Raw genomic sequence first — 24,489 nt, 5'->3', positions numbered from 1 at the left:
CCTCTCGACCGCCCTGGACCCCCCCACACCAACGCGATCCACGGCCGAGCCTTCGTCTGCAAAGACCGCCGCGCTCGTACCGGCAGATGTGGGCGCGCCGGCAGCAGCTGCGCGTCGGTCGGGTCCGAGGCGAGAAGCGCAGGGCGGAGCGCAGACGGAAGCGCCGACAACAATGGCTGGAGGCTGGAGGCTGTTAAATCGAACAGCAGTGTTTTTTTTTTTGACGGCCTCGGTGTCCAGCTGCTGCCACAGGTTTGCTTGTATGCCCGTCCCTCATCCACCATCTGTGTTACCCGGGCAACACAGGACTGGCTGAGGGCGTCAACACCACCAGCGCACAACAATATCATTACAAAAGCACTATCCAGCTCCGGCTCCTTGCCCGGGGCCCCACACCCCATCCGTGAAGTAGATAAAAACACGATGGTTTTGACAGATTATTTGACATGATGTTGTTCCGCTATCCGCTTTCGGTTTGGTTTTGTGTTTCCGTCCCATTTCGTTGCAGTTTTTTTAGTGTTTTGTTGGACTAAATAGTAATTGGCTCCTGTTTGAGAGGTCCTTTCGTCTTATTGAATTTATTTACTTATGTTTACATGAATGAATGTGTATGTGTGTGCATTATTCATTTATTACCTCCAGTGAGCTAAAATGATCGTCATTTATAACTGTTACAACTAGGGTGCTATTTGAATACGGGCGTTTCTATACTAAGCATAATCATTGTCGTTTTGGTTGTTTGTTTGATTTTTTTTTTTTTTTTTTACATCTTGTTAGATGATGCATTTCAGTGCAACCCGTCTTCCAGGTGACTTTCATAAACAGCCAGTGCTGATGGAGAGAAAGATTTCAGGATTCAAATGAGATTCAGAGCGAGTAGTCAGCGATTATAGCAGATGCTATTGCAATGCAAGCTGCCATTGAGTATTAATTAAGTCATTAATAATTCAAGGGCAGGCTGCGGGGGTGGTGCCGTGAAGTGTACTTCATTTTATGATACCATGTGTAAGGGAAATAAGTCCCAGAGTAGTTGTACTTCAAAAAATAACGAATCCGCTGCAGCTGTTGTGGTAAAAAAAAAAAAAACTAAACGTCCAAATTGATTGGATAAAGACAATTTTGCAAATGTTCAGTGTACTGCGTAAAAATGTAAGTTTATCGATCCTTCTTCAATTGTAATGTTAATCAGAGTTCCTCTGTGGAATACGTTATTTATTCTATGCGTAACAGAAAAGGGGAAAAAGAAGAATTGCAAGTATTTGCTCTTGGGGGCGACAGAGAGAGCGCGCTTTGAGAAGTTTGGCCGCGTTCGTTTCCCGTACAGCAGCTCCGGCAGCCGCCAGGAAACCGGAAGTAGAGGCGAGAAAGCCGGAAGTGGTGGAAGAGGAAACGGCGAATTTGGAACCGCTGGTACACTGAACCTCAACCTTTGTTTTGGAAACAGCGTTGGCAAAGACGGCGCCGATGCAGCGGCCCGCCGGTCTTTCCCACTTGGTTCGAATCTCAGAGAATCTGTACCTCGGTAATCGCAGAGCGGCTAGCTCTGTCTCCCAGCTAAGTCTCAATCAAATCACATGCGTCATTAATGTGACCGAAACGAGTACGGATCCGGTTCCCGTCGGGATTGAGTACATCCACATCCCCGTGTCTGACTCCCCGTCCACTCCTCTCAGCGACCACTTTGACGTCGTGGCGGATAAGATCGAGGAGGTGGCGGGGCGCGGTGGCCGGACGTTGGTGCATTGCAACGCCGGCGTGAGTCGCTCTGCCGCCCTCTGCATGGCTTTCCTGCTCAAGCACCGAGACGTGACGCTGCTGGAGGCCCATCGGTGGATGAAGAGCTGCCGCCCCGTGGTCAGACCGAATAACGGCTTTTGGAGGCAGCTTATCTGCTATGAGGAGAATCTCCGTGGCTGCACTTCCGTCCAGATGGTCTCCTCCACGATGGGAGAAATACCTGACCTCTATGAGGAGGAGGTCAGAAATATGATTCCACTGTAACAACTCACTGACTTTGTATCAGAGAACAGGGATGAATGTCAGGCACTGTAAGGTGTGTGTGTGCGTGTGTGTCACATGCGGGGTGTAACTAATGACCGGTGCAGTCAAGAAAAATCCAAGTCTTGCAGACCAGAGTAAAAAAAAAGCATTTATTTAACGTATGATTCGCACTAACACCAGATCATAGACAGCCATTTCAAACAAGTTCTCCCATGTGGCTGTGATGGCTTTTCATTGCAGATTTCATAATAAAATATATATGAGGACATCATGAGGGAATAAAGTTTTCTTTTTCTCATAAAGGATTTTCCACAAATAAGTGCATCTCCTATGACCACAGCCAAGTTAGAGCTCATTTTGTAAACAAACAAGATGACAGGTTTGAACCTCTGTGAAACCCTTTGAAATTTGGCACATCAGTCATCCCTGATCATCACCACACAACTGAATTAAGAAGGAGGCTTATACTTCATTAGATCCCAAACCCACATTCATTAGTTTTCTCAAAGCGCAGCCCACCTATCAAAACAATGCATCTTTGAGCCTATTTCAATCTTAACAGTTCAAACTAGTTATTTGACACAAAGTAGCAAGTGGTAAAAGACTTGAGTAAATGGCCACAGCGATGCTGGGTAATCTCACAGTAAGCCACCTGAATGTATAGATAATTTGTTATTTTACAAAAGTGCAGCGTTACCACAGACATATAGATCTAATGAATATAGAAGTTTTACATGCATGACACTGACAGCTGCTGAAACAGCACTGTGAAATTAAAGGAATGATTAAACATTTTTGGAAACCGCCTTTCTTGATAGGCGTCGTCAGTCAGTCTTAAGTTTGTAACTGCAATTTGAAGTACAGCTATGGGTCAGTTTGCTTTGCATAATCAGCACATAGTTCAGGCTTTAAGAAAAAAAAATAATAATGCTGCTTATTATTTGGAACAAAAAGTACAGCTTTACAACAATCACTAAATGCTTTTGAATGATTTTGCCAAAATACAGTGCCTAGTCATTATGCAATTAAAAAGTGCTCATTGTATCCTGTTGCATTTACTGGACGGATGCAAGACGGCATCCTTTTATCAGGAAGGCAAATAAGTAATTTAGTGTCTAAATATAATTTAGAAAAATTGTTCCCTACCTCACTTGAAAATGCTGGATACCATTAAATTCATTTCACAGACACTATATGGTTATATAGAAGTAGGAAATTCATTGTGATGCTGTACTCTTGAAACATTTCAGATCAATTTTGATTTTCATCATGGAGAGATTTAATATCACCAAATCATTTGTAAACAGCTAACAGTTTATAAAGAGCAAGATGGCTTATTTGGATTCACAGTGCAAACACTAATATCCTGTACAAACAAGGCTAGAATTCAAACAACTCATATTTTCACCTGCTACAGAAATATCCTGAGTCATGGGACCTTAGTCAGTTTTATTATTAGATTGCCTAAAAAAGTGGACTTGTGACACATGTGCAAAAACTGCATGCTTAACTTTGCCCTCACTGCATTTCACTATTTCCCCTCAATAAGGCAATAATGTCATCTGCATAGTCATGCAAAAGCATTCGACAAAGGTAAAACAAAAAAACAGAACAATGTTCACTGCAAATTAAGTGAAATCAATGCCGAATGCACAAAATAAATTTCAAATGCTTATATCCACTCCCCAACTTCACCACGATAGGGGTATTGAGCTGCTCCAGAAAATGGCCTCAAGGGAATGACATCACATCTGTGGGAGGAAAAATTATTAAAAAAGAAAATAAAAAAAACTTTTTAGTCATCAAGTTTATTTGTATTCCTCTCTTAGGAATAACTTACATGTTGCTCCAGCTTTTGGTATTCTGTGGATTTAGGTCGACGCGCAGATCTTGATCTCTTTCCTTCTAAAACAAAGGCAATTATCTGCAATGGGAAAAAAAAAGATTTTTAAACTTTCACTGGGGCTGAAAATGCAATCCCTCAAATAAAGAAAATATATAGAACTAAGAGACATAGCAGACTGTTAATCTGTATAATAGCATTACAGAGTAGGTAAGACAAATGCAAATGACAAATGCATGTTGTATTCGTTTAGCATAAAAACAGTGGGGAATAAAATTATAAAAACATTAGCTGTTTATCTAAAAGACTCCCTTTGAAGATGTAATAATGAGTCAGTCTTTTCAAATGCTCCTACTGATGTGGTCATGCAATGAATCCTTCAGTAAAAATTACTCTGAAAATCTTCAAACTTCTCAAAGAGTCCCACAGACTGATTTGCCTAATCTCTAGAACTTTTAGCGGTAACATAAAAAAAGTGGTTTCCAGAAATATGTGTGATTTGCTGAGAGGTAATGGCCGAAGTTTGGGCAGTGCTAGTTAATGCCAATGTCTAAGTAAATGCATTGCGCTTAAAATTATCCAGAGAATTAATTGGCGGCAAGAACCCCACCTGTTTAATATTACAAGATTATTCATTCCAAAGTTTGAAGATCCTAGAGAATATTTTAGACGCACAAAAAGGAAATGGGGGCAAAGAAGTACAGATTTAGAAATAAGTAGTGGCTTTAAGAAAAAAAAAAAAAAAAAAAAAAAGCTCAACCTTGTCACTGAAACAACAGCTTAAGTCATATGATGGTTACAGTTTCCAAGCAAAATTTGGGCGAAGCCAAGGAAAATTTCATCAATTTATACTTTGTTTATGAGTGGACCAATTAGACATTTTGGAAAGGGCAAGCTCTTAATGATAAGCTTCACATTTACCTTACAAAGATCAACAGTATATAGCTGCCATGTAATGCATTGCTTGGGGACAAAAAATATATTTGCAATCCACAACCAAACAACTTGTACCAAACATCAGCTTGTGAGCAATTAGATCAGTTGTTTCAATTATTTCAGCCCTAAAATGAGGGCCCATTGCAGTGCCTTGGTCCAGTTTACTGTCAAACTATACAGCAAATCAAGCTATCAATAAATTCAATAAAAACTACTATTCACATCTGGTGTACACATGACAGACTACTATTTTTTGTAACCTGCTTATCAATTTTTTGTTTTAATAAAGCTAAATTTTTCACTGTCATCTTTTTGTTGTGGATGTAACAAGATAGTGGACACAGAAAAAAAACTGAAAAGGATTTAGAGACCTAAGTTAGAGTGAGACTTTTAACAGCCAAGTACCTTGCGTTTGTTGTGGTAAGTAATGTAGAGAACCGCAACCAGCACAGCTGCGCAGACAAGGTATGCAAAGAAATGGCTGTTTTCTGAATCATCTTTACCACCAGAACGGCCATGTTGACCTTTTTCTTCTGTGTCTGACTTTCTGTCAACCCCGTCTTCAGTTTTCTTGTTTTTGATATCTATTACTTCAGAAGTCTCTGTATTGCCTCCATCAGGTTTCTGCTGAATGCTGTCTTTAGGTTTGTCATTACTGCCATCGTCAGATTTTTCCTTGTTTACTTCTTGTGATTTCCCCGTTTTGCCCTCTCCTGAATTCTTCTTGTCGTGTTCTTCAATTTTCCCATCTTGCACTTGCTGTGAATTTGGGCCCTCACCAGTCACCACTCCTGGCTTTTTTTCATCACCTGAACCATCCTTTGTCTTATTCCCCCCTGATTTTTTCTGGATATCTTCCCCTTGTGTAATTGTCTTTCCAGGAAGAGGGGATGTTTGAAGATGTTTTTCAGGTGTTTGCCCCCCATGTTCATCATCGTGATGTGTCTGCTTCTGTGGATTTGTCCCTGCGTTTTTACTCAGAGGTTTTTGAGATGACCCCTGTTGATCTTTATCGGGAGACTCAAGTTTTTTAATATTGTCATTTTCTTGAGGTTTTAAATCAGGTTTTGATGCCTGGTCAAATGGTTTAGTGTTTTCAGGAGCAGCCGTGTTTTGATTTTCTCCTTGTGTAGGCTGAACAGCAAGAGTTTCTGCTGGGGAAAATTCATTGCTATTCTGATGTGCTGAAGAATGGTCCTCTCCGGGCACATTAGGTAATATGGCTGGAGCCCCTGTATGGAGAAGACAGAAGGAAATTAAGGTCAAACGACATTGTCAAATTAAGCTGATTCATGTTTGATCTTGAGTCGTCTTCCTCGTGCACTACCTCCTTGTGCCCAATGAAGGTGAAATTAGTATAGTCTAGTTTTCCTATTCTTACCAAAACTTTGGTCTGAGATAAGTATCTAAAGCATTCAGCAATTCATTGTGAAACACTGTATTCCATCTATGCAAGCAGACTTATCGACAATTGTTCAAAAGGAAACTCTGGATGATTTGATCTTTATATCTGATTTTTACCATAAATGGAGTATCTTTTGAATTAAAGTTTGTTGTTAAAATTTATCCATGTAAATGATAGTTTCCAAAAGTATCTTGACGGTTTATAACCACTTGTTGAGAGAGGGTTTGAGCTCTCTAAAATTCGACTGAGCGATTTGGCAAGGTTTTGAGTTTTAAAACGTGGTTCAATTAAGTCAACACACTGAAACATTTAGCAGTGTGAACCTTTCATCTATGCTGTCTAATGTTCATACTCAGGTGACAAAAAAAAACTTCCTGCTCAAGCATTTCCAGTTCCATGGTACCACCTGAAACCTGGGTTGACTGGAATCAGAAAAGATGACAAAGACCTTTTTAAGTTCTATTTGAAATATATTCTATTTGAATACACACTAATCTCCACATTAAACTAAGAAAAGTGAAAGCTAAAACAAATCTCCCAATTCAGAATGAGAGTTGATGGATAAAATTACCAAGAAGCTGAGAAAGTCAACTGGGTTGTATGTCAAACACTTCCCCACACCTGCGGCAGAAATTGAAATCAATAAGGAAGTGAAGCAGATAAAAGCGTGGGGTAAAAGGGCGCCCTGATCTGCAAGAAACATACCACAATCCAACCAAGTGACATGCGCCAGAACATTCTGTATCATCATCATGCTCATTTTGAGCCAAGACTCACTGGGAGAGAGATGTGCATTTTAAGCTTGGGCTATGCTAACAGTGGCGCAAACATAAAGGATAGAAAGCATGTGTTTTAAAGCGGCATCATCACCAGACTGCAAACATCCTCGACACCCGCTTCAATGACTGGATGGTGGTCTAAGAGAAGGTCTACTGACAAGGCTGATAATGAATACTTGTGTTTTCCAACATTCTTCACATATATCTAGATAAATATCTGATATGGGCTATTGGAGGTAATGCAGCCTCAGGGGAACACAAGCCAGACTTTCTGAGCCAGTCCCAAGCCTAGGTAAATGCACAGGGTTGTGCCAGGAAGGGCATTAGGTGTAAAACCTATGCCGAAAATCCAATATCTGGAGGTAGAAATTGAAGGTGTGATGCTAAATGTTAGTGGCTATGCCCCCAGGAGGGATGATGAGTAAGAGGAAAAGGAAAAATTCTGGAGCGAGTTAGATGAATTGATGCAGAATATCCCCAGAGCTGAGAGCAGTAATTGATGCAGACTTCAATGGACACATTGGTTAAAGCAGTAGAGATGATGAGCAGGTTTGGCAACCAGGGTAGCATGAGTGACTACTTTCTTCCAAAAGAGGCAGGGGTAGATATACTATATATTGTATAGACAATGTAATCCGAAGGAGGCCAGTAACAAAGTAGTGGTAGATAAGAGTGTATCCAGACAGTATAGGATGATGGTTTGTATGTACAGAAGAGAGATAGTGAATATATCAGAATAAGGATGCTGATGTTGGAACTGCCAGGCAGGATGCCAAGAGGAAAACCCAAGAGAAGATTTATGGATGTAGTGGAAGAGGACCTGAAGTTAGTTACTGAGAGAAGAGGATTCAGGAGGTTGATTCACTGTAGCGACCCCTGAAGGGAAAAGCCAAAAGGAAAAGAAGTGATAAGGGGCATGAGGTTAATGGTGTGTGAGAAAAGGATATAGAAAATAGGGTTAGTTGGAGGAAGTTGATTTGCTGTGGCGACCCCTTAAGGGAAAAGCCAAATAGAAGAAAGAAGAGTGACTTTAACTGTACCCTCATTAAAAGCTACATCATAAGAATTATGACCCCAAACTGTAAAACAATCGGATATTCTTGATAATCCCGACTGGCCTCCTCGATGTGAATCAATAAATTTTTGAGCTTGTTAGTTCGAGAGTAGCATTCTCAACAACAAAAAACATCTGTTTCCTATAGTGGGATTTAGGAGAAACTAAACGCTAAATATTTACGGAGATTTTGTTTGATGTTTAGATCTTTTTGTTGCATGAATTTTCCTTGGATTCAAAAAAATGATTAAGTCTAGACTGTTGACACACATGATTATTGATTGGACGTTTAATGTGTCACCCTGATTACGGCCCTTATTGGTCGTTGCAAATGGGCCGTCTTTATAAAAAGGAGGGGCAGAAACTCGACGTTTCCATGAAATAAAGTGGGAAATTATTTTTAAAAAGGAACCTGTCCAATAGTCATTTGGGATATCTAGCGAACACACGAAAAGATAGCCCTGTGTTTTTGCTAACTGTACAACAACAAGAGTATTTGTGAAGCGGTCGACAGCTAACAGCACCTATTAGCCTACAATGTTGGCTAACTGTAAGCTAATTATTAGCATACACCGTCCTTAGTAGCCTACAGTGTAGGCTAAATATTAGCCTACGTAGGCTAATAAAGTAGAGCTACATTATCGACAGGAGTAATGACGATTCAAACGAGTCCCTGCTGTCATCGTTCCGGACGTGGCATGAACTGCCAACACAACAAACCCCACTCACCTGCGACCAAACACGGACACAGAAAGACCGCAAGTGCCAGGAAAACAGCCCTCATGGTGAGCATATCTTGGGGGGAAACAACGCCACGGGTTGATTATTAAATATTGGCTCGTAACAAGCCAACCGGTTAAGGGATTTGACAGTGGATCATGTCTTCCAGTTACTAATGTGAGTCCCTCCGTGAACGCCCACGTTCTTCCTCGGTGGCTGCACAGACACTGTGCGATCAGCTCATTAGTGACATGCACTGGAAACTTCTGGACATTACACTTGTTTTGCCAGTTTATTATTTCAAAGAAAAGTTTCACCTGATTTCAGGGGAAATGAAGCTGAAAGTGTTGAGGTTCAGAAGTGACTGGGATGGAGAGGATCAACAATGAGTCCATCAGAGGGACAGCACATGTTAGATGTTGTGGAGACAAAGTTAGAGAGGCCAGATTGATATGGTTTGGACATGTAAAGAGGAACAAAAGTGAATATATGGGAAGGAGGATGCCGAGATTGGAGCTGTCAGGCAGGCAGCTGAGAGGAAGCTCGAGGAGGAGATTTATGGATGTAGTGAAGGAGGACATAAAGTCATTTGGCATGAGAGAAGAGGATACAGACAATGGTGTTTTTAGTGTCAATGCTAAGGAGAACTGAAAGAACTAAGGGAAAAAAAAGAATATATTTAAATGAAAACCAGATAAAATGCAAGTTGTTCTTTGCGGAATGTATTGAGAAAGAATATATCGATGCAATGGTGAGCACTTCTACCTCACAGCAAGAAGGCCCGTGATTTAATTTCAACAGGGGTCCCCTATGTGTGAACTTTGCCTGTTCTCCCTGTGTCTGTGTGGATTTATTCTGGGTTCTACTGTTTTCTCCCAGAAATATGCAGAAGGCTTTTTGAAAAAAATTGAAAATTGCCTGGATGTATGACAGAGAGTGAGTTGTTTGTTTCTAAATGTGGCCTAGCGGCATGACTGGCAACCAGTCCAGGGTAAACCTTGCCTCTCGCCCAGTGACAGCTGGAATAGGTACCAGCATCCCCTTGAACCTAAGTTTTGGATAAACGGTAGATAACGAATGATGAATGAAAATTCCCTCATTTTTTATTACACCAAAAGGCAGTCCCTAATGACACCAAATACAGCAGGCCTGGCCAACCTGTGGCTCCTGAGCCGCATGGGGCTCTTACGTTCATGTCGACTTTTGTGTTTGTGTGTTTTTTACTTGTGCAATCACGTGCCGCTCCAGTGTTCTCCGCGCACAGCAAAAAAAAACCCACACAAATACAAGAATCGACATGAACGTAAGAGCCGCATGTGGCTTGGGAGCCACAGGTTGGCCAGGCCTGAAATACAGTGTTTAGTTATACTGTGTCTTTACTACCTCCTTGTGCTAAAAGTACTGACATGAGCCATGTGTTACCATGTGACACCAGATGGCAGTATTGATATAAGGTTCAGTAAAATAATGGAGGCACTGACTGTCATTAAATTAATGTATAACACATCATCTAAACTAATGACACCAACCTTGACTTGAGTCAATATGTTTTCTATGTAAAACATTTTTGAATTATACTGTACTATTGAGTGCTGTAAGTGAAATGCATTATCATGTGAATTACCATGAAAGATGTGCACAAGCTCAGGACAAATTATCGAAATTTTAACTGGAGGTGTTTTAAATCTCAGCCGAGTGTACATAGGCCTGGAGGTGTGTTTGTGTGAGAGGAGTGGCTGTGGGATCTTTAAATTACTGCTTCCTGGCTATTTGACATTTGAAAACTCCAATGATCCCTATCAATCTTGACACACATTTAAATTTCATCTTTAAGGTCAAATTGTCATGAATAATACATTAACAAGGTTCTTAAGCTCACAGCCAGTCATATTTGTCTGCACAAAGGCACCAGCCGAGTCCTGCCAAGCTCAGCAAGTGCAACAGAAACGATCAATTAATATCACTTAGGGGAAGCAGATGTGACACAAACACATCTTCCTGTTATTAATAAGGATATAAGGTAATGAGTCCCTGAGGGATATTGGATTGTGCTTTTCTATTTAATATCAAGTCGTGCAGTCCCAGAGGTTATGATAAAAACACCCATAAGTATCTCTCATTTGATAGTTTGCTTTTAATTATAAGGAAGTCATGGGTCCGGGTGTGTTCTTAGCACTTAAAATGTAAGGTTTTAGACATATGGGGATTCCTCAAATAGCCACAGACAGTATGAGGCTCACTGATACACATATGATCTATCAAAGGGTTAACCTAAAAAAAAAAATCCTGATCAAAGGAAGACCCCAAAAAAAACCTTGGCAGGAGATTGGAAGAATTTAATGAGCAAAATTAACATGCATTAAATCTGACCTCTGCTTACATGGCAGATGTTGAGCGGTGCAGCAAACAGATACATTTTTAGTGGTAAATACTGGCAGATTTCATTTATAGCATTTATTTGACACACATTCTTTTCCATTTCAAATTCATATTGAGTTCAAAATTGGGGGAAAATGTTCCTGATTATGGCACACATAGCATTTGAGAAATATGTTGATTTTCTGACCAACTAGCTGCCAGCGAATACATTTCATGTACCTTGTGGTGAATTAAAACCAAAAAATCTGCAAATGTAGGGAAAACCTAGAATGACAGGCATATTTCAGTGGGATTTAGTTGTGTAAGAAAGGTAATGCTTTGGGAAGAGCTGGAAGAGCAGCGGTGGATAGGACTCGGAGAAGGTTGATTTGAAGCCAGCCACCCATCCGTTCTTCGTCTGACGCTTATCCTGTGATTTGACGCCTGTTTTGACAATCCATTACCTGTAATTTAAATGACAGATAGGCAAAGTGCCTAGAGGACAGCAGCTATGGTTTTGTTACGCTTCAAGTCTGGAATCATGTTGAACACAATTGTAAAAAAAGCAGAGACTTTTATTACCACTGTAAAATTGCAGGAAACAATGCAGATGATAGATTTGGCATTCCACACGCAAGTCACCTGGTCCTAGATTCAGAAACTTCCCTATATCATGCAGAACCCCTCTGTTGGTCTGTTGGTGCTGTCTATTATAAGTTGAGTTTTTGGTGGGTTAAAAATTGGGGTCATAATGAATCCGTAAATTCAGTATTCGTTTGGGGATAATGAGAGGCTCATATTGAAATTGATACTGAAAATATAAAAAATAATCTTAGTTTGTTTTTATTCCCTTTCACGTATATACATTTCATTCATTTTCCATGTCTCAGTTACGTAGTTTCTTACTTCTTACTCCGAAGACATTCTTCCAATGTGAACGTTAAAGCATGAAAAAAAGTATTTCTTTTTAGTCTTTCTAAATGAACTTTGGAATCAAGAACAGGTCAGAGACCTACAGAGCCCTGCTGGGTTTACTGATCACAAATTAATGGGCTTGACATGCAACACATCCTGCAGCTTCTCACCGTGATTTCCCAGATTCTTTTTTCATGACATGAGTCTGATTGTTAATGCCTCTACTTATTGTAAATATTTAATGACCAATCCAGACAGCAGACTGTTAAAAGGTAACATTCTTTTAAATTCATGGCTCTATTATAATCCTCAGCAAGATCTTGAAGAAGTCTACATGCAGTAGGTGTGGGAGACATCGGTGTGCTTGTCCAGGTCAGTCCCCCCCGCTCTGACATAATTGGTCCATCCCTGGCAATATTCCTTATCTCCAAATCCACCAAAAACTGTAACCTACCTTGTGTATTTTTCACTAATTGAAAGCCTAATGAGGTCCCAGGGGCTCCATCCCATTACCTCAGAGTTAATTAAAGCCTAAGCTGTGTGCCAAACAGTGAATAAAGATGCAGTAAAAAGTGCAAGAGGAACAGGGAACCTAGTTATGTGATGGGACAGAGATGACCTGTTTTTTTGTCACTGAAATGGGACGCCACATTTTGAGAATGCGGAGCTGCCCATTATTCTTTTATTTGGCAAATTTTGGGCCTGAAATTTTGGAGGCCTAGTTCGGATCTTCATTTTCCAGAGTGGTTTGCCTCATTGTCATTTAATAAAATTTTAACTCCATCATCACAGAGATTTTGAAAAACATGCCGAAAAACAGCAGATGTCTTATAAACTCTTATTTAATGACACAATAGTTGTAAAATAATTATACTGCTCTTTAATCTACAAAGACTATATGAAAAGATAATTATCAGATGTTTATCATCATATTGATCCTGACCACATCAGCTTCTTATTGCATAATATAAACAAAAAAAAGGAAAAGACATTTCTTTTAAGAAACAATTTCAAATGTTTATTTAACATGTCAAAGAAGGGCCACACACTCGTGAAATGAAAATGGGGCTGTAAATTATTGGCCAGAACTAGGACTTAAAACATAATACTAACATTAATCAGATTTTGGCTACAAAAAAATGTGTTTTTGTTCCTTTTTGTTTTTATAAAGAAACTGTATGTACATTGGTTCTTTTATACAAGAGGTTCACTGGATAAATGCATCAAAACAAGACCAGTTTTGCAGTAAACTTTACAAAAAATACATTTTGTTTCATTGAGAGATGTAGAAAAGGAGGCAGTCAAATATTGACCAATAATATCTCTTCCTTTTCAGCATTTAGAAAAAACATTCTAATATCTATTTTCAAGAAAAGCAATATACAGCACATTAAATGGTAGAAAAATGCCTTTGCAGATTCATTCACTTGGTTTGGTTACCAAAGAGAGGGGCTGTGACTGGAACAGGGCATGATGTGAGTGAAGAGCCGCCTGATGGAAAGGGGAAGGAGGAGAGAGCATAGAGGGGTGCAGAGAGGTAAAGGGGATCGGCCGGGTCAGGATGGGCGTGGTCGACTGGCTACCCGAAGTACCAATTGGGATGGAAATGGTAGGCTGGGTGGCAGAGGAGGAAGAGGAGGAGGATGAGGAGGAGGATGAGGAGGAAGATGTCGACCCAGAGGCCTTTCCAGGTACAGAGAAGTGGTGGTGCATACGTCCCTCTGGTTTTGTGGTGAGTGATAGTGGCTGGGCCTGCTCGGAATGGGTGGCCGCAGGGGCAGCAGGGGAGGCCAAAGCTGCAGAGGGAGTGGCTGGTGAGTCCAGCATGCTTCCGTGGGACGATGCAGGGCTGTCACACATCTTCTCTGTGGGAAGGTACTGCACACATTGCTTCTTGCTTCTTATTGAAAAGTCTTGGGAAAACAAAAGGAGAGTAAAGACACTGAATTATGGATCCTGTGCTGGCTGCAAATCTGGTACAAGTCCCTGACAGCTGCCAGAGACGGAAGTCAATGCATGATTACAAAAACAGTGGAGATGGTAGCAATGAAAGCTTGGAAACATGTGTTTGCAACGATTTGAAACCAGAACTTTCAAACAAGGATGTGGAGCGAGATGTTTAACATTTGAATGGCATTTGAGAAGGATGATAAACATACAATACATTAAACATTTAAATGCATGGACCCCTTTTGTTTCATGTTAATTGCAGAACAGCAGACATACCTGCCACTATTAGCACTGAAGCTCATAAGCTGCTTGTCAAAATGTATATAATAAGAGAAATTAGTAGACAAGTGTTAGTAAAATGGGCACATGAATAAGAAACTGAGGCAGCAGTACAGCTTCCACTCCAGATTATGGAAACAATACTTGTAGAATAAGGATGGGGAGAATCCTCTTACCTTCTGGTTTTGAGTCAGGTTTATTCTCTCTCTTCCTTTTTTTCCGCTTCCCCTGTACAGATAGCAACTACAGTTAAATTTCTCTACTATCTTTTTTGTCATGAGAACATAATTGATGTAATTCCGAAAATCATTTTGCATTGATCCATGTCGATAACTCTAAAACCTTTGGCACTACAGCAATATACTGAGTGTCATCACATTATGAAATTGTGTACTGCGTAGTTTTGTATGTGGAGAATTTATAAGGGCTGTGAAAGCCTTCTGAAAAGATAAACATGATTTCAACTGTTTTCATTTTATATTTGGTTCAAATTTCTTTTCTCTGACAAGCATCTGGGCCGTTTTTTTTAAGACTTATATAACCATAATTTCCTCCCAGCCCTGAACTCATTGACAGATGAGATGATTCCACTCACGTAGTTATCTCGTGCTGACCATCCAGGATAGAGCTGGGAGTGGAGTTGCCTCTCTTTTCTTGCTAGTTCATAGTATTTGGCTTGCTCCTCTCTGGACAGGGAATGCCACTGAGGACAAAGACAGAGGAGATATCATTGGATTAGTAAACATTCCACACACTTATAATAATGATAAACTCACACACACATTTACACATGAGCCCGAAGGCGCACACGCACGCACACACACACCTCTGCCTGCACTACTTACCCGTCTCCCAAGGATCTGGTTGATGGCAGCGCTCTCTTTCAGAGTGCACTCTGCCACTACTTTGGCTCTCATCTCCTTCATATACAGCATGAAAGCATTCAGGGGCTTTTTGATATGAGGCTTCTTGTCTTCTTCTTTCTTGGGAGGAATAGGGGATTTCCTGCTAATCCAAAACATCGAAGAGATGCTGTTAATAAAGAGTGAGTTACAGCGAGCACAAGTAAACATTGTGCAACGCAGAAACACAGGATTGGATTTCACAAGATGAATTATTGGTAATGTTCTTACGCATGCATGGAGGGGCTGCTGTTGTCGCTGTTGGGCTCCTGCTTAATGGCTGGGGAGACGATGGCAGGATGAGGAATGCCGGTCTGGTGGAGGCTGTGTGGCGGTGGAGTCACCATGTGAGGGGAAAAGCGGCTGGACACCAAGCTGGGAGTTGAGAGAGGGAAACTTTTTACAAACCAGTTCCATTTAGCCAACTGGTAATGTGACATGACACGGTTTAGCCAACTTGCTTCATAACGTCCACATTTTACCTTGGAGTTGCAGTCACATTCTATCAGACCAGAACTAATTTCATACACACAATGAGTTGCATGCTTTCTTTTTGTTCAAATGAAGAAATTTTTCAAAAGCCTCTTTATTCAGCTATGACTAGAGAAAAGTCAAGTGTGTCGTTACCATAGCGACAGCATGGCCATGACACCTGAAACCACTTTCCTTGCCACGTTCCAGACCATAGAGTGTTCTGACAGCTGTCCACAATGAACACCTTTGCAAAGAATCTTTTTCAATTTCTCAACTGCTAATACAATGGAGTATTGTAATGTAAAAGGTAAAAATTGAGCTCCATAACGCAAGCATCACACACTCCAACTAATGTTAAATTGGAAAATTCCTTGATTCATCATTTGAAACGTTAAACAGATTGTCATGAGAGACATTACACAATGTGGCCTTGTGCTGGCTTGAGGTGAGTCTAGAGTTGGGAGCTTTACCTTAAAAATACACAGACTGGCACAGTGTGAGCTTTTATACTGAGGTTGTTTTAGCTGTTCATAAACAGATTTGGGGCTGAACCACAGAAACCTCTTGATATGCAGATCCTATCTTACAAATCCTCTCCACACATGTATAAAGGCATTCAAAAATAGAGTACTGAATACTGCAATGTGTCATAAGTTTTTGTTTAAAAAATGAAAATGTCATTGACTCTTTCGCTTTTTAAAAAGTGCAGGACAGAAAAACATGCCCACTCACTAATACATTTGTTATTCTTACATTTTACAACACATGTTATACTGCTAGAGCTGGAACTTAACTATAATCTCAGAGCTTGTCTGATAAAAGTTTCAAAATGTCCAATGACACTTCTGTATGCTTAATACTGATCCAGAACTTACCTTAGAACGATTAATTTTGTTAAAAATTTTACTTGGAGGTCTGATTTTTAAGAAAGTACAAAAAAAATTGACTGTGCCAAAACAACCATGTAGTGTCAAATCTGCATATCTATCATTTTGCAGTGTGCAACAAACAGTCAAGTGAAGGAACATTTTTGACTGCAGGGGAAATTTGACTGTTTGGTAACCATAGAAACTAGAGTTAGGACCTGATTTAGCAAAACAACTTTAACAGACAAACAGTATTAAGACACAAAATTTGTTTCTATACTAACTTTGCAACGGAAAGTGTAAGTGCATTAACCTAACAAATTAAATGAGTAAAGTGTCCTGACAATGGTTTTGAGGCACCGCAAATTCAAACTTTCATTTTTTAACCATTTTGTTTAACCAACCATTTAATCTCTGCAGCTTCTATTTTAGCCCTTCCAAACAACCAAAGAAATATCAATATGCAAAACTACCTGGTGCCTTGTATTCTGATTCATTGCATAGAGATCGAGAACACAGGTCTCTCTCATAAGCAATGAAGTGACCCTGGAGGAGCCACCACTGCTTTTCTTCAGTCCTTTGAACTATCTTCTGTGTTCCTCTAATTAATTATTGTCACTCTTACTTATTTTGCCTTCAAAAACATCAATATTCCTTCTCATACCGATTATGGTGAATGGATCATTTGAAATTTTCCAAGTCTCACAACAACATATCCCTCTTGTATTTGAGTAACCACTGTTTAAAAAAAGCCTCAATGGGCTATAAATTAGCTTGGTGGGACGAAAAATGAAAAATAGCACCTGTTGCTAGGGAACAGTAAATGTGTCTATGGTGTTAGTCTGAGTGGTAGCTGTATCAGGTTTTTCTAATGTGAGATAAGTCAGGATGAAAATGAGAAAGGGATTTCCAAAGATTAGATGTGATTTGCTTCTGTAGGGTCTTATTTAAAAAATGCATCTTAAGAAAGACTTCAGTTGTTCACTGCTAAGAACACAGTGTTCTCCTTGATGAAGTAAACACTACATTTATAGAAGCGATATTAGTATTAGTGTTTCACGGAGATTCTGCCAAATCAATTATTACTGTCTATTACATGTGTTGAACCTGACAGTAGGTGTCTCTATTTAAATCCACCAGAGTCAATTTCAATCCAAGACACCGAGATTATACATTTATTTAAATTGAAAAAAAGGACGGCTGCTTGCGGTGCTTGGTGTGCACAAAGATCTTGGGCATTTAATATTGTAAAAGCTTTTTTTTCTTTTTTTTCTGATTTAGAGATGCTTGAGGTATGTTTTGATTAGTTGTGAGCCCATCATAGACTAGAGACACGCGTTCTATTGATTAAGGAGACCCCTGTGAATATTTAATTTCATACTAACTGTAAGGTTTGCTACAAATCTTTCTAGTTTCAACAGAGTTTGAGTTTAGACTTATAACTCTTCTGGGTGCAGATGAGCTTTGATTTGTCCTAATCGATGCCCAGCCTTTTCATCTCTGTGGTATGTGTGTTTGTTGTGGAATGGTTAGGAACATCGGCACGACTACAGAACTTAAACTTATGAAAGGAAAAACATGTGAGGAGAGCTGTATGCCAATATTCCTCTTACTGAACTTGTATTTTATAGATTGGTAATTCACAACCCTTTGTAATACTTACACCAAATTCTGTCTGTGATCTGAAGTATGGTATTAAATTTTACTTGATATGTCACATATTTATGAGCAGCAATATCATGCACTGCCTACTAAAAATGAGATGTATGCTGTTTCTTTAAAATTTAAACAATGACAAGAGCAGAACCTATCACTAACGCAACTACAATTTATTTGACCTTTTGTTTTACAACACTGGCAAAGAGAGTAGCAGAAATGTGACTATAGGATTTCACACAGGCAGCAGATATTGAATTTCTCCCTGTGGAAAGGTGAGGTTGTTGGTGAACATGATCCACTCACCTGGACATAGATGCATTCATGGCTAATGCTGGATATGGGTGACGGAATCCCCCTGGAGGGATAGAGTACATGGGCTGGCCCTGCCTGAAAAACAGTGGGAGACAGAGTGAGGGGAATCTCAAGTGTGAGCGGGATCAAACACAGCTGACAGCTAAGGCAGCTAACCCACCAGCACTAATCCCCTACTCATCAACTCAAATCCCCTACTTGTGGAAAAGCACCGTTGCAATTGATTACAAGACATGCAGTAAAATCCATGTCCATTTTTTCCTTAAAATTCTCTCATTTATGATTCTTATGATAAGATGTCATTTTGGCGAGAGGAACTTGTCTGGCGGGATACACTGGACCAGATGCAGAGCGGCATAGAGACATACAACCAGTCACACTCACATTTATACCTAATAATGACTTGGTCGCCATCTGATGTCGTACATGTTTTTGAGCTGCGGTAGGAAGCCTTAACAAAAAGGCCCCGGTTGGAATCAAACCTTGCTCTGAGGCAGGAATCCAACACTGTGCCCCCTCCCCCCCTTGATCATGGCATTATTGTTAAAAAAATTCTGCTGTCCTTTGCAACACAAGTCTTACCATAAATAGCTGCCTAATATTGGCCACTGAGCCAAGCACATAGAATGCGAAATCACAACCTTGGCTAAACAATCTTATGAATAAGCCCATGTGTGTTACTCAAATTTATTTTGAGTATTATTTGTTTATATTGCACTTATAGGACCAAAACAAATTGCATTGAGCTGTTCTTGACTTGAAATTGACTTACTGTGGCATCAGCCAGCCCAGGGGATGTGCAATTGAACCAACAGCACCTGGCGACAGGGGATAGTATGGAGAGAGCTCTGATGGATGAGGTGTCCGTGGAATACCTGCAGGTAATAAAGATAAATAATAAATACCTTCATAAATGAAGTAGGTAAAGTAGTATAAACATCAATTCAAGGTCAATCCAAAACCATTCCATATAAGCGAAGGAAAACTTATAGTTATTTGATACATCTATAACATAAACCAAGACTAAATGTCTTTAAGCTGATATTGTCACAAAAAAAAAGTCAAACAATTTCAACATGTAAAGACATTCAGAGGTTCCAGTTTGATTTCGACTGTTTGCTTTTCATCTCTCACTTTCTTTGCTGCACCTCTTTGATCTATCATTAGCATGTATGCCAAATACTATTTGGTATTTTGGGATTTCTTTAGGCTATTATCTATTCAAAAATAGGTGTCTTAGATTGCTTGCCAAAACTGTTTTTTTGACCTCAAAGATCATTGTTGTCAGGAGTTTCACAAGTAGGTTTTCAGGGAAAATGTAGTTTCTGCTGGAAAAACAGTACATTTATGGTCTAAATTAAACGTACAATAAATGCTAGCTGTAATGATAAATGCAATAAATTAAAAAACTAACTAGGAAGACATTTTGCTCACATTTTTCCGCATCGTTGTCAAATCACCAAGTCATTTTACATTTGTGATTCTAGCACCACATTTTTTCGTCTCCGATTAGATAACTGAAGAAGATAAGGATTGCTAAACTTAACTGCCAAACTAATTCAATCCTGCTGAGATAACAGATAGAAAATCTAATCTTAAAAGCCACAAAAAAATGTATGCTCATTTTCACCGTACTCCTGATACTCTGATATTATTAGTGCCACTAACAGTGAGTACTGGAACTGAAGTCAGCTTGTCTTCACAATGGATTTTAACAAATAAAAAGGTGGACAGCATGAGCATATTATTCATTGAACATTCTCAACTTTAAACACTCCAACACTCAAGTATTTTTTTAATCTGTACATTGTATTCAAAAATACCATACCTTGGGCACATTGAGCATAACAACAGGGGTGTGCATTTGTTTTTGATCATTATACTAAGAAAGACTGTCATTTCTGTTGTCAGACCTTGCCATATGATAAAAGCTATGTCATCAACAGAAGGAGAATGCTGCCTCTAACCTCCTTAAAAACTTGCAAATTCTGACAGCCTCATGCAACCGAAGGTCATTCTAAATTTACTTCACTGAGTTAACTTTATACTTTACCTGTCTTTGGATCAAGGATTTCTGGGGAGAGGTGTGATGGCGGCGTGCCGGGTGAGAAGTGTTCGTTGCTATAGGTGATGAGGGGCGTCAGCGGGTGGACATGGTGCGCATGCTGCACCACCGGGACTTTATTGGACTGTTGATAGAGAAAAAACATGGAATAGTTTATTTGCGGTAGCTAACCACTGCAAGGTGTCTGGCATAACATTCAAAATACAGAACTGGATATGGAGCATAGCACATCATGACAAATATGTTTGTTATTAAGATATTGTTTTCCCATTTTGTGTGCTGCATTTGACTTCTGATGGCCATTGTTCCAAGACATTCTCTGAAAAAACGGGCCGTTATTTGTGAAAGTCCATGGTAAACATCGCAGTTTGTGTGTATGACCGGCCCTCTGATGCAATCTGGACCGGCACCAAGGAACACTAAAAAGCCTTGCAGACACATGCCAAGACCATTACAGTCATTTAGCTGAGAAAAGAACTGTTTGTTCAGTCGGACTAGGAAAACAACAGTGCCAGCAAGTCCAAAAGTCACACCAGCAACACACAAACAAACACAATTGGGCTAAGGTAAACTTCACACTGATAAACAACTGGAGACATCATGTTCCACAGTCTGACAGAAGTCCTTTGAAGGAAATATGGGATATTCACACACATGGCTGGATTATACTGGCACATTGGGCTGCATGTGACCCCAATGTTACACAAGCTCTTGAAATTCAGAATAACTTAACACAGGTGTTGAAGACCACAAAGTCCGGACATGACATTGTTTATACTTGGAACTAATTGCATGGCTTTCGAAGCCATTTCATCTGAATTTTGCGAACAATGGAATCGTATAGATACAGCATTTGACTGGCATTACGACTTCGATGAGGATAAGGATAATAATAACAACCAGCGTCCCTACTTTCATTAAGCAATGCTCAGCCTAGCAGTCATTTCCCCTGGCTGCCTGCTGAATAGAGTACTTGTTGGCTCAACTTGTCACATGGGAGGGTCAAGGATGGGGGTGGGGGGGTGGGGGGGAGAAAGGAGTCTTGTTCCTCCAGACTAACCTTTCTTCAATATCCCTCCCCACCCCCTTTTCAACCTCTCGTCTCTCCAACGTGGTCTGCTGGAGAACAAGGTTTGCATTGAGACATTTGTACACTCTCTTGCTTCACGCTGCTTAGAATTGTTCCAAATCTTAACCGTGCTTTTTTTTCTGCTACCTTTTAAAGGAAAGTCCTGCCTTTTCCTCCTTTTAAATCTTCAGCAAATTGGTTTCTCCAATGTCTAAAGCGCACTTTGATTCTCGTAATGCCAGTTGGAGAGAGGAAAATATTTACTGGTGTTAAACATGGCTATATTAAGATCACTTTACCCCAGACCCTTTTGGTTTTTACAGACCTTGAGCATTTAAGGTCATCACTTAAGTGCAGTTGAAAATACAATTTTGCATACAACAAAGAAAAGCCTTTGATAAGCTTCAAGGCAGAAATATTGTTGATTTACAGGGTAGAAATCCCAGGTCCCGCATGTCATGTATATTTGAGTTGTACTTTGTTGTTCTACTTCGTGTACAATATGCCTGAATTTTCCCTATATTGTGAGGGATGTTTGAGACCTCTAGACCTGGGTGCCAACACATTTTGGGAAGCAGTTCAGTGAGAATTTGAAATGATGCCTATGAATAATTCATATTCTGGAATACACCAATCGTGTGCTCTAAACATATTTCTAAGTTTGAAAGCACCAGCTTCAACTCCATGCTGCCTTTGAGCTCAGCAGTCAGACAAAATGTGGAAAAAAAACGGCGCTATCGTGTTGCACATATGTAAAACTATTCCAACCTGTTATCTAACTTCCAGAGTTTGTCCATAAGGGATGGCGATGGTTGTCATGTAAATTCCTCCTTTCAAAATAATAACACTTGTGAATATCTGTTCATATCAAATTATATCATTCAACCCCTCCTGTTGAGTGTATTTGAAAGGAATTGATATTTACCTCACTCATTTCTCAAAATTAAAAAATTATGTATCAGTGGCTTCATTAATCTCCTCTGTGTAAAGAGGTTATTTCTCCCATGGCAGCTTCATACACTTTCATGACCCACATGCAAAGTGTTAAAAGGAAACCACACGGAATATGAGCCAGGTTTTAAATATAAACAACATCTACAGTATGTGATAGGACAGATAACAGACAACCTGGAACCAGATGGTATATGCATTGACAGAAATCATGCCCTTTATAGATGTGTGTGCTGTAAAAATGTCTGTGGCGGTGCGTAACACTCATTTAAAAAGTAAACACACGCCAGAGTGGTGCTAAAATGATTTGAGTTGAGTGATAATAAAAGAAAGTTCTGAGGAGAACACAGCAAAAACTTGCTGAGCTGGTCAGGAGAAAAGATGTCTGTCTCTTAAGGGGTTTGAAGCTAAAAAGGCCGAGGTGGCAGTACCTCACTTGGCTGTTCAACTTGGACCAGCGCTAAGAAAAGCACAGTCCTTGGTCAATGTGGGTGGAGGGGTGGATTTCATTCAAGCAAACATGTTTTTGGATCCTGCACATCTGAATTGAATTACTAGGCAAACAGCCGATGGGGAAGAGAGCTTAGAACAAACTGAATAACCCTGCAGCTTTGTGTGTCTTTATGCTTGGCGATTGTGGGTGGGAGGCTCACGGGCCTTTCAAAACTCCAGGAAAGACAGGCTGAAAAGAATGCCTGGCATGCTGAGAAATCCAAGCCTTGTTTGTCAACGCCAACAGGAAGCGGACGTGAGAGGGGACTGACCGTGTCGCATGTCTTTAAAATCAACCGCTCCAAAACTATGCCATTCATCACAGACAACGTGCACTTTACATCTGGTCATCGCCTGTGAAGAGGTCAATGGCATAATATCCTAGGTTATAATCATAAAGCATTGAGTGCCGTCATATTATTGTAGTCACCATCAGGTGGAATGAAAAAATAGATGGATATCAGAATTTAGTCAGGAAGCAAACACACTTTCTAATAAATTTTCGAATACATTTGCCACTATAATCATTATCAGTGATAATTCAAATCTCAAACTATTACAGTCTGCCTGTATCCAAATCTGTTCATTTGACAGAATTCAAGGCACTAGTTCCTTATTCTATTCTGAGGAGGATCTTGTTTCTGCAGTAGCCCAGCAGGACTGCAGACCCTGGATCAGTATTCAGTTCAGTCCTCCTGAAGCCTTTGATTTCATGATGGATCCTGGTTCTTCACTGCCTGATGCAAAGTGAAAAAAAATCCTCAGTTTCCCAGTAGGGGCAGTTGAGAGAAAACTGGTTTGAGTTACATACATGTATCATTTCACGTCAAAAAAGTCCCAAATCCTTTATAGTTAATACCATTACCTTTGTGAAGGTCAAAATTGTTGAGCAAGTATATCCTCGCTGGATACAGAGAAACAAAAGCCATTCAAAGAATGCTGCTCTAGACCAGGCTACTGCAATTCACCTTAAAAATGTGTTGACTAAGTGACTTATGACATGCTGGTAGGACCTGCCCCCTTGTTGCCTTGATTAGACTTGGCACTGATACATGTTTTGAACAATGAGGATTATTCTTGTGTTCCTGTCAAGTAAATATCTGCCCATATTTGAATGAAATGCTATCAGATAAGTGATGGGGAAGTCCTTTGATTAGTTCTACCTCATATAAGAGTAAAAGCTCTTTTTAATTCAGCATAACAGTAGCGAGTACTGACAAAGAGAGACGGCCTTCTGGTCAAATTACAGCTAGTGACTGAATGACCTCAGTCATGCAGCGACATCATTATCAACTCAATTGTAATGACTGTGAATAAGTGTGTTGCTGAAGATCAGTTCGAGCACACATAATTCAGACAGCAGCACCACCTCCCTATTCTCTCCCCTCCTTTTTGGCCCGGCATAGCCACCAATGATGGGGTGACAAGTTCCTCATACTGCATCACCTGGCTCTGCAGC

The 24,489-nt window shown here is 40.0% G+C and overlaps 3 protein-coding genes across 4 annotated transcripts in view; 1 reads left to right on the top strand and 2 right to left on the bottom strand.

Annotated features, from left to right (window-relative positions):
- Positions 1–740: 740 nt before the first annotated feature.
- On the top strand, positions 741–2,138 carry LOC147218594 (dual specificity protein phosphatase 18-like). Its single transcript, XM_086174182.1, has one exon. It carries the CDS (start codon positions 1,465–1,467, stop codon positions 1,999–2,001), a length of 537 nt encoding a protein of 178 aa, XP_086030308.1. The 5' UTR covers positions 741–1,464; the 3' UTR covers positions 2,002–2,138.
- On the bottom strand, positions 2,127–8,934 carry tgoln2 (trans-golgi network protein 2). Its single transcript, XM_086174180.1, has 4 exons — positions 8,748–8,934; positions 5,186–6,012; positions 3,842–3,925; positions 2,127–3,752 (listed from the first exon to the last, which is right to left on the bottom strand). Exons 1-4 carry the CDS (start codon positions 8,809–8,811, stop codon positions 3,747–3,749), a joined length of 981 nt encoding a protein of 326 aa, XP_086030306.1. The 5' UTR covers positions 8,812–8,934; the 3' UTR covers positions 2,127–3,746.
- A 4,068-nt stretch (positions 8,935–13,002) lies between these two features.
- tcf7l1b (transcription factor 7 like 1b) overlaps positions 13,003–24,489 on the bottom strand; it is a 32,670-nt gene continuing 21,183 nt past the window's right edge. Inside the window, exons 5-12 of one of the 2 annotated variants that reach the window (XM_086174178.1) lie at positions 20,507–20,642; positions 19,226–19,328; positions 18,445–18,528; positions 15,374–15,517; positions 15,086–15,248; positions 14,836–14,943; positions 14,417–14,468; positions 13,003–13,924 (exon numbers count right to left, since the gene is read on the bottom strand). In XM_086174178.1, the coding sequence (XP_086030304.1) occupies positions 13,431–13,924; positions 14,417–14,468; positions 14,836–14,943; positions 15,086–15,248; positions 15,374–15,517; positions 18,445–18,528; positions 19,226–19,328; positions 20,507–20,642 (1,284 nt within the window). In that variant the 3' untranslated portion in view covers positions 13,003–13,430. The remainder of the gene's footprint in view (positions 13,925–14,416; positions 14,469–14,835; positions 14,944–15,085; positions 15,249–15,373; positions 15,518–18,444; positions 18,529–19,225; positions 19,329–20,506; positions 20,643–24,489) is intronic. The other variant, XM_086174179.1, reaches the window with a different exon arrangement.

Source organism: Fistularia commersonii, chromosome 26 (genome assembly GCF_037954325.1).
Source record: "Fistularia commersonii isolate RoL2024-O1a breed Wild chromosome 26, RoL_Fcom_v1.0, whole genome shotgun sequence".
NCBI classification, from domain to species: Eukaryota; Metazoa; Chordata; class Actinopteri; order Syngnathiformes; family Fistulariidae; genus Fistularia; species Fistularia commersonii.
Note: the sequence above shows the minus strand (reverse complement) of the source record. Positions and strands in the feature narration are given on the sequence as shown.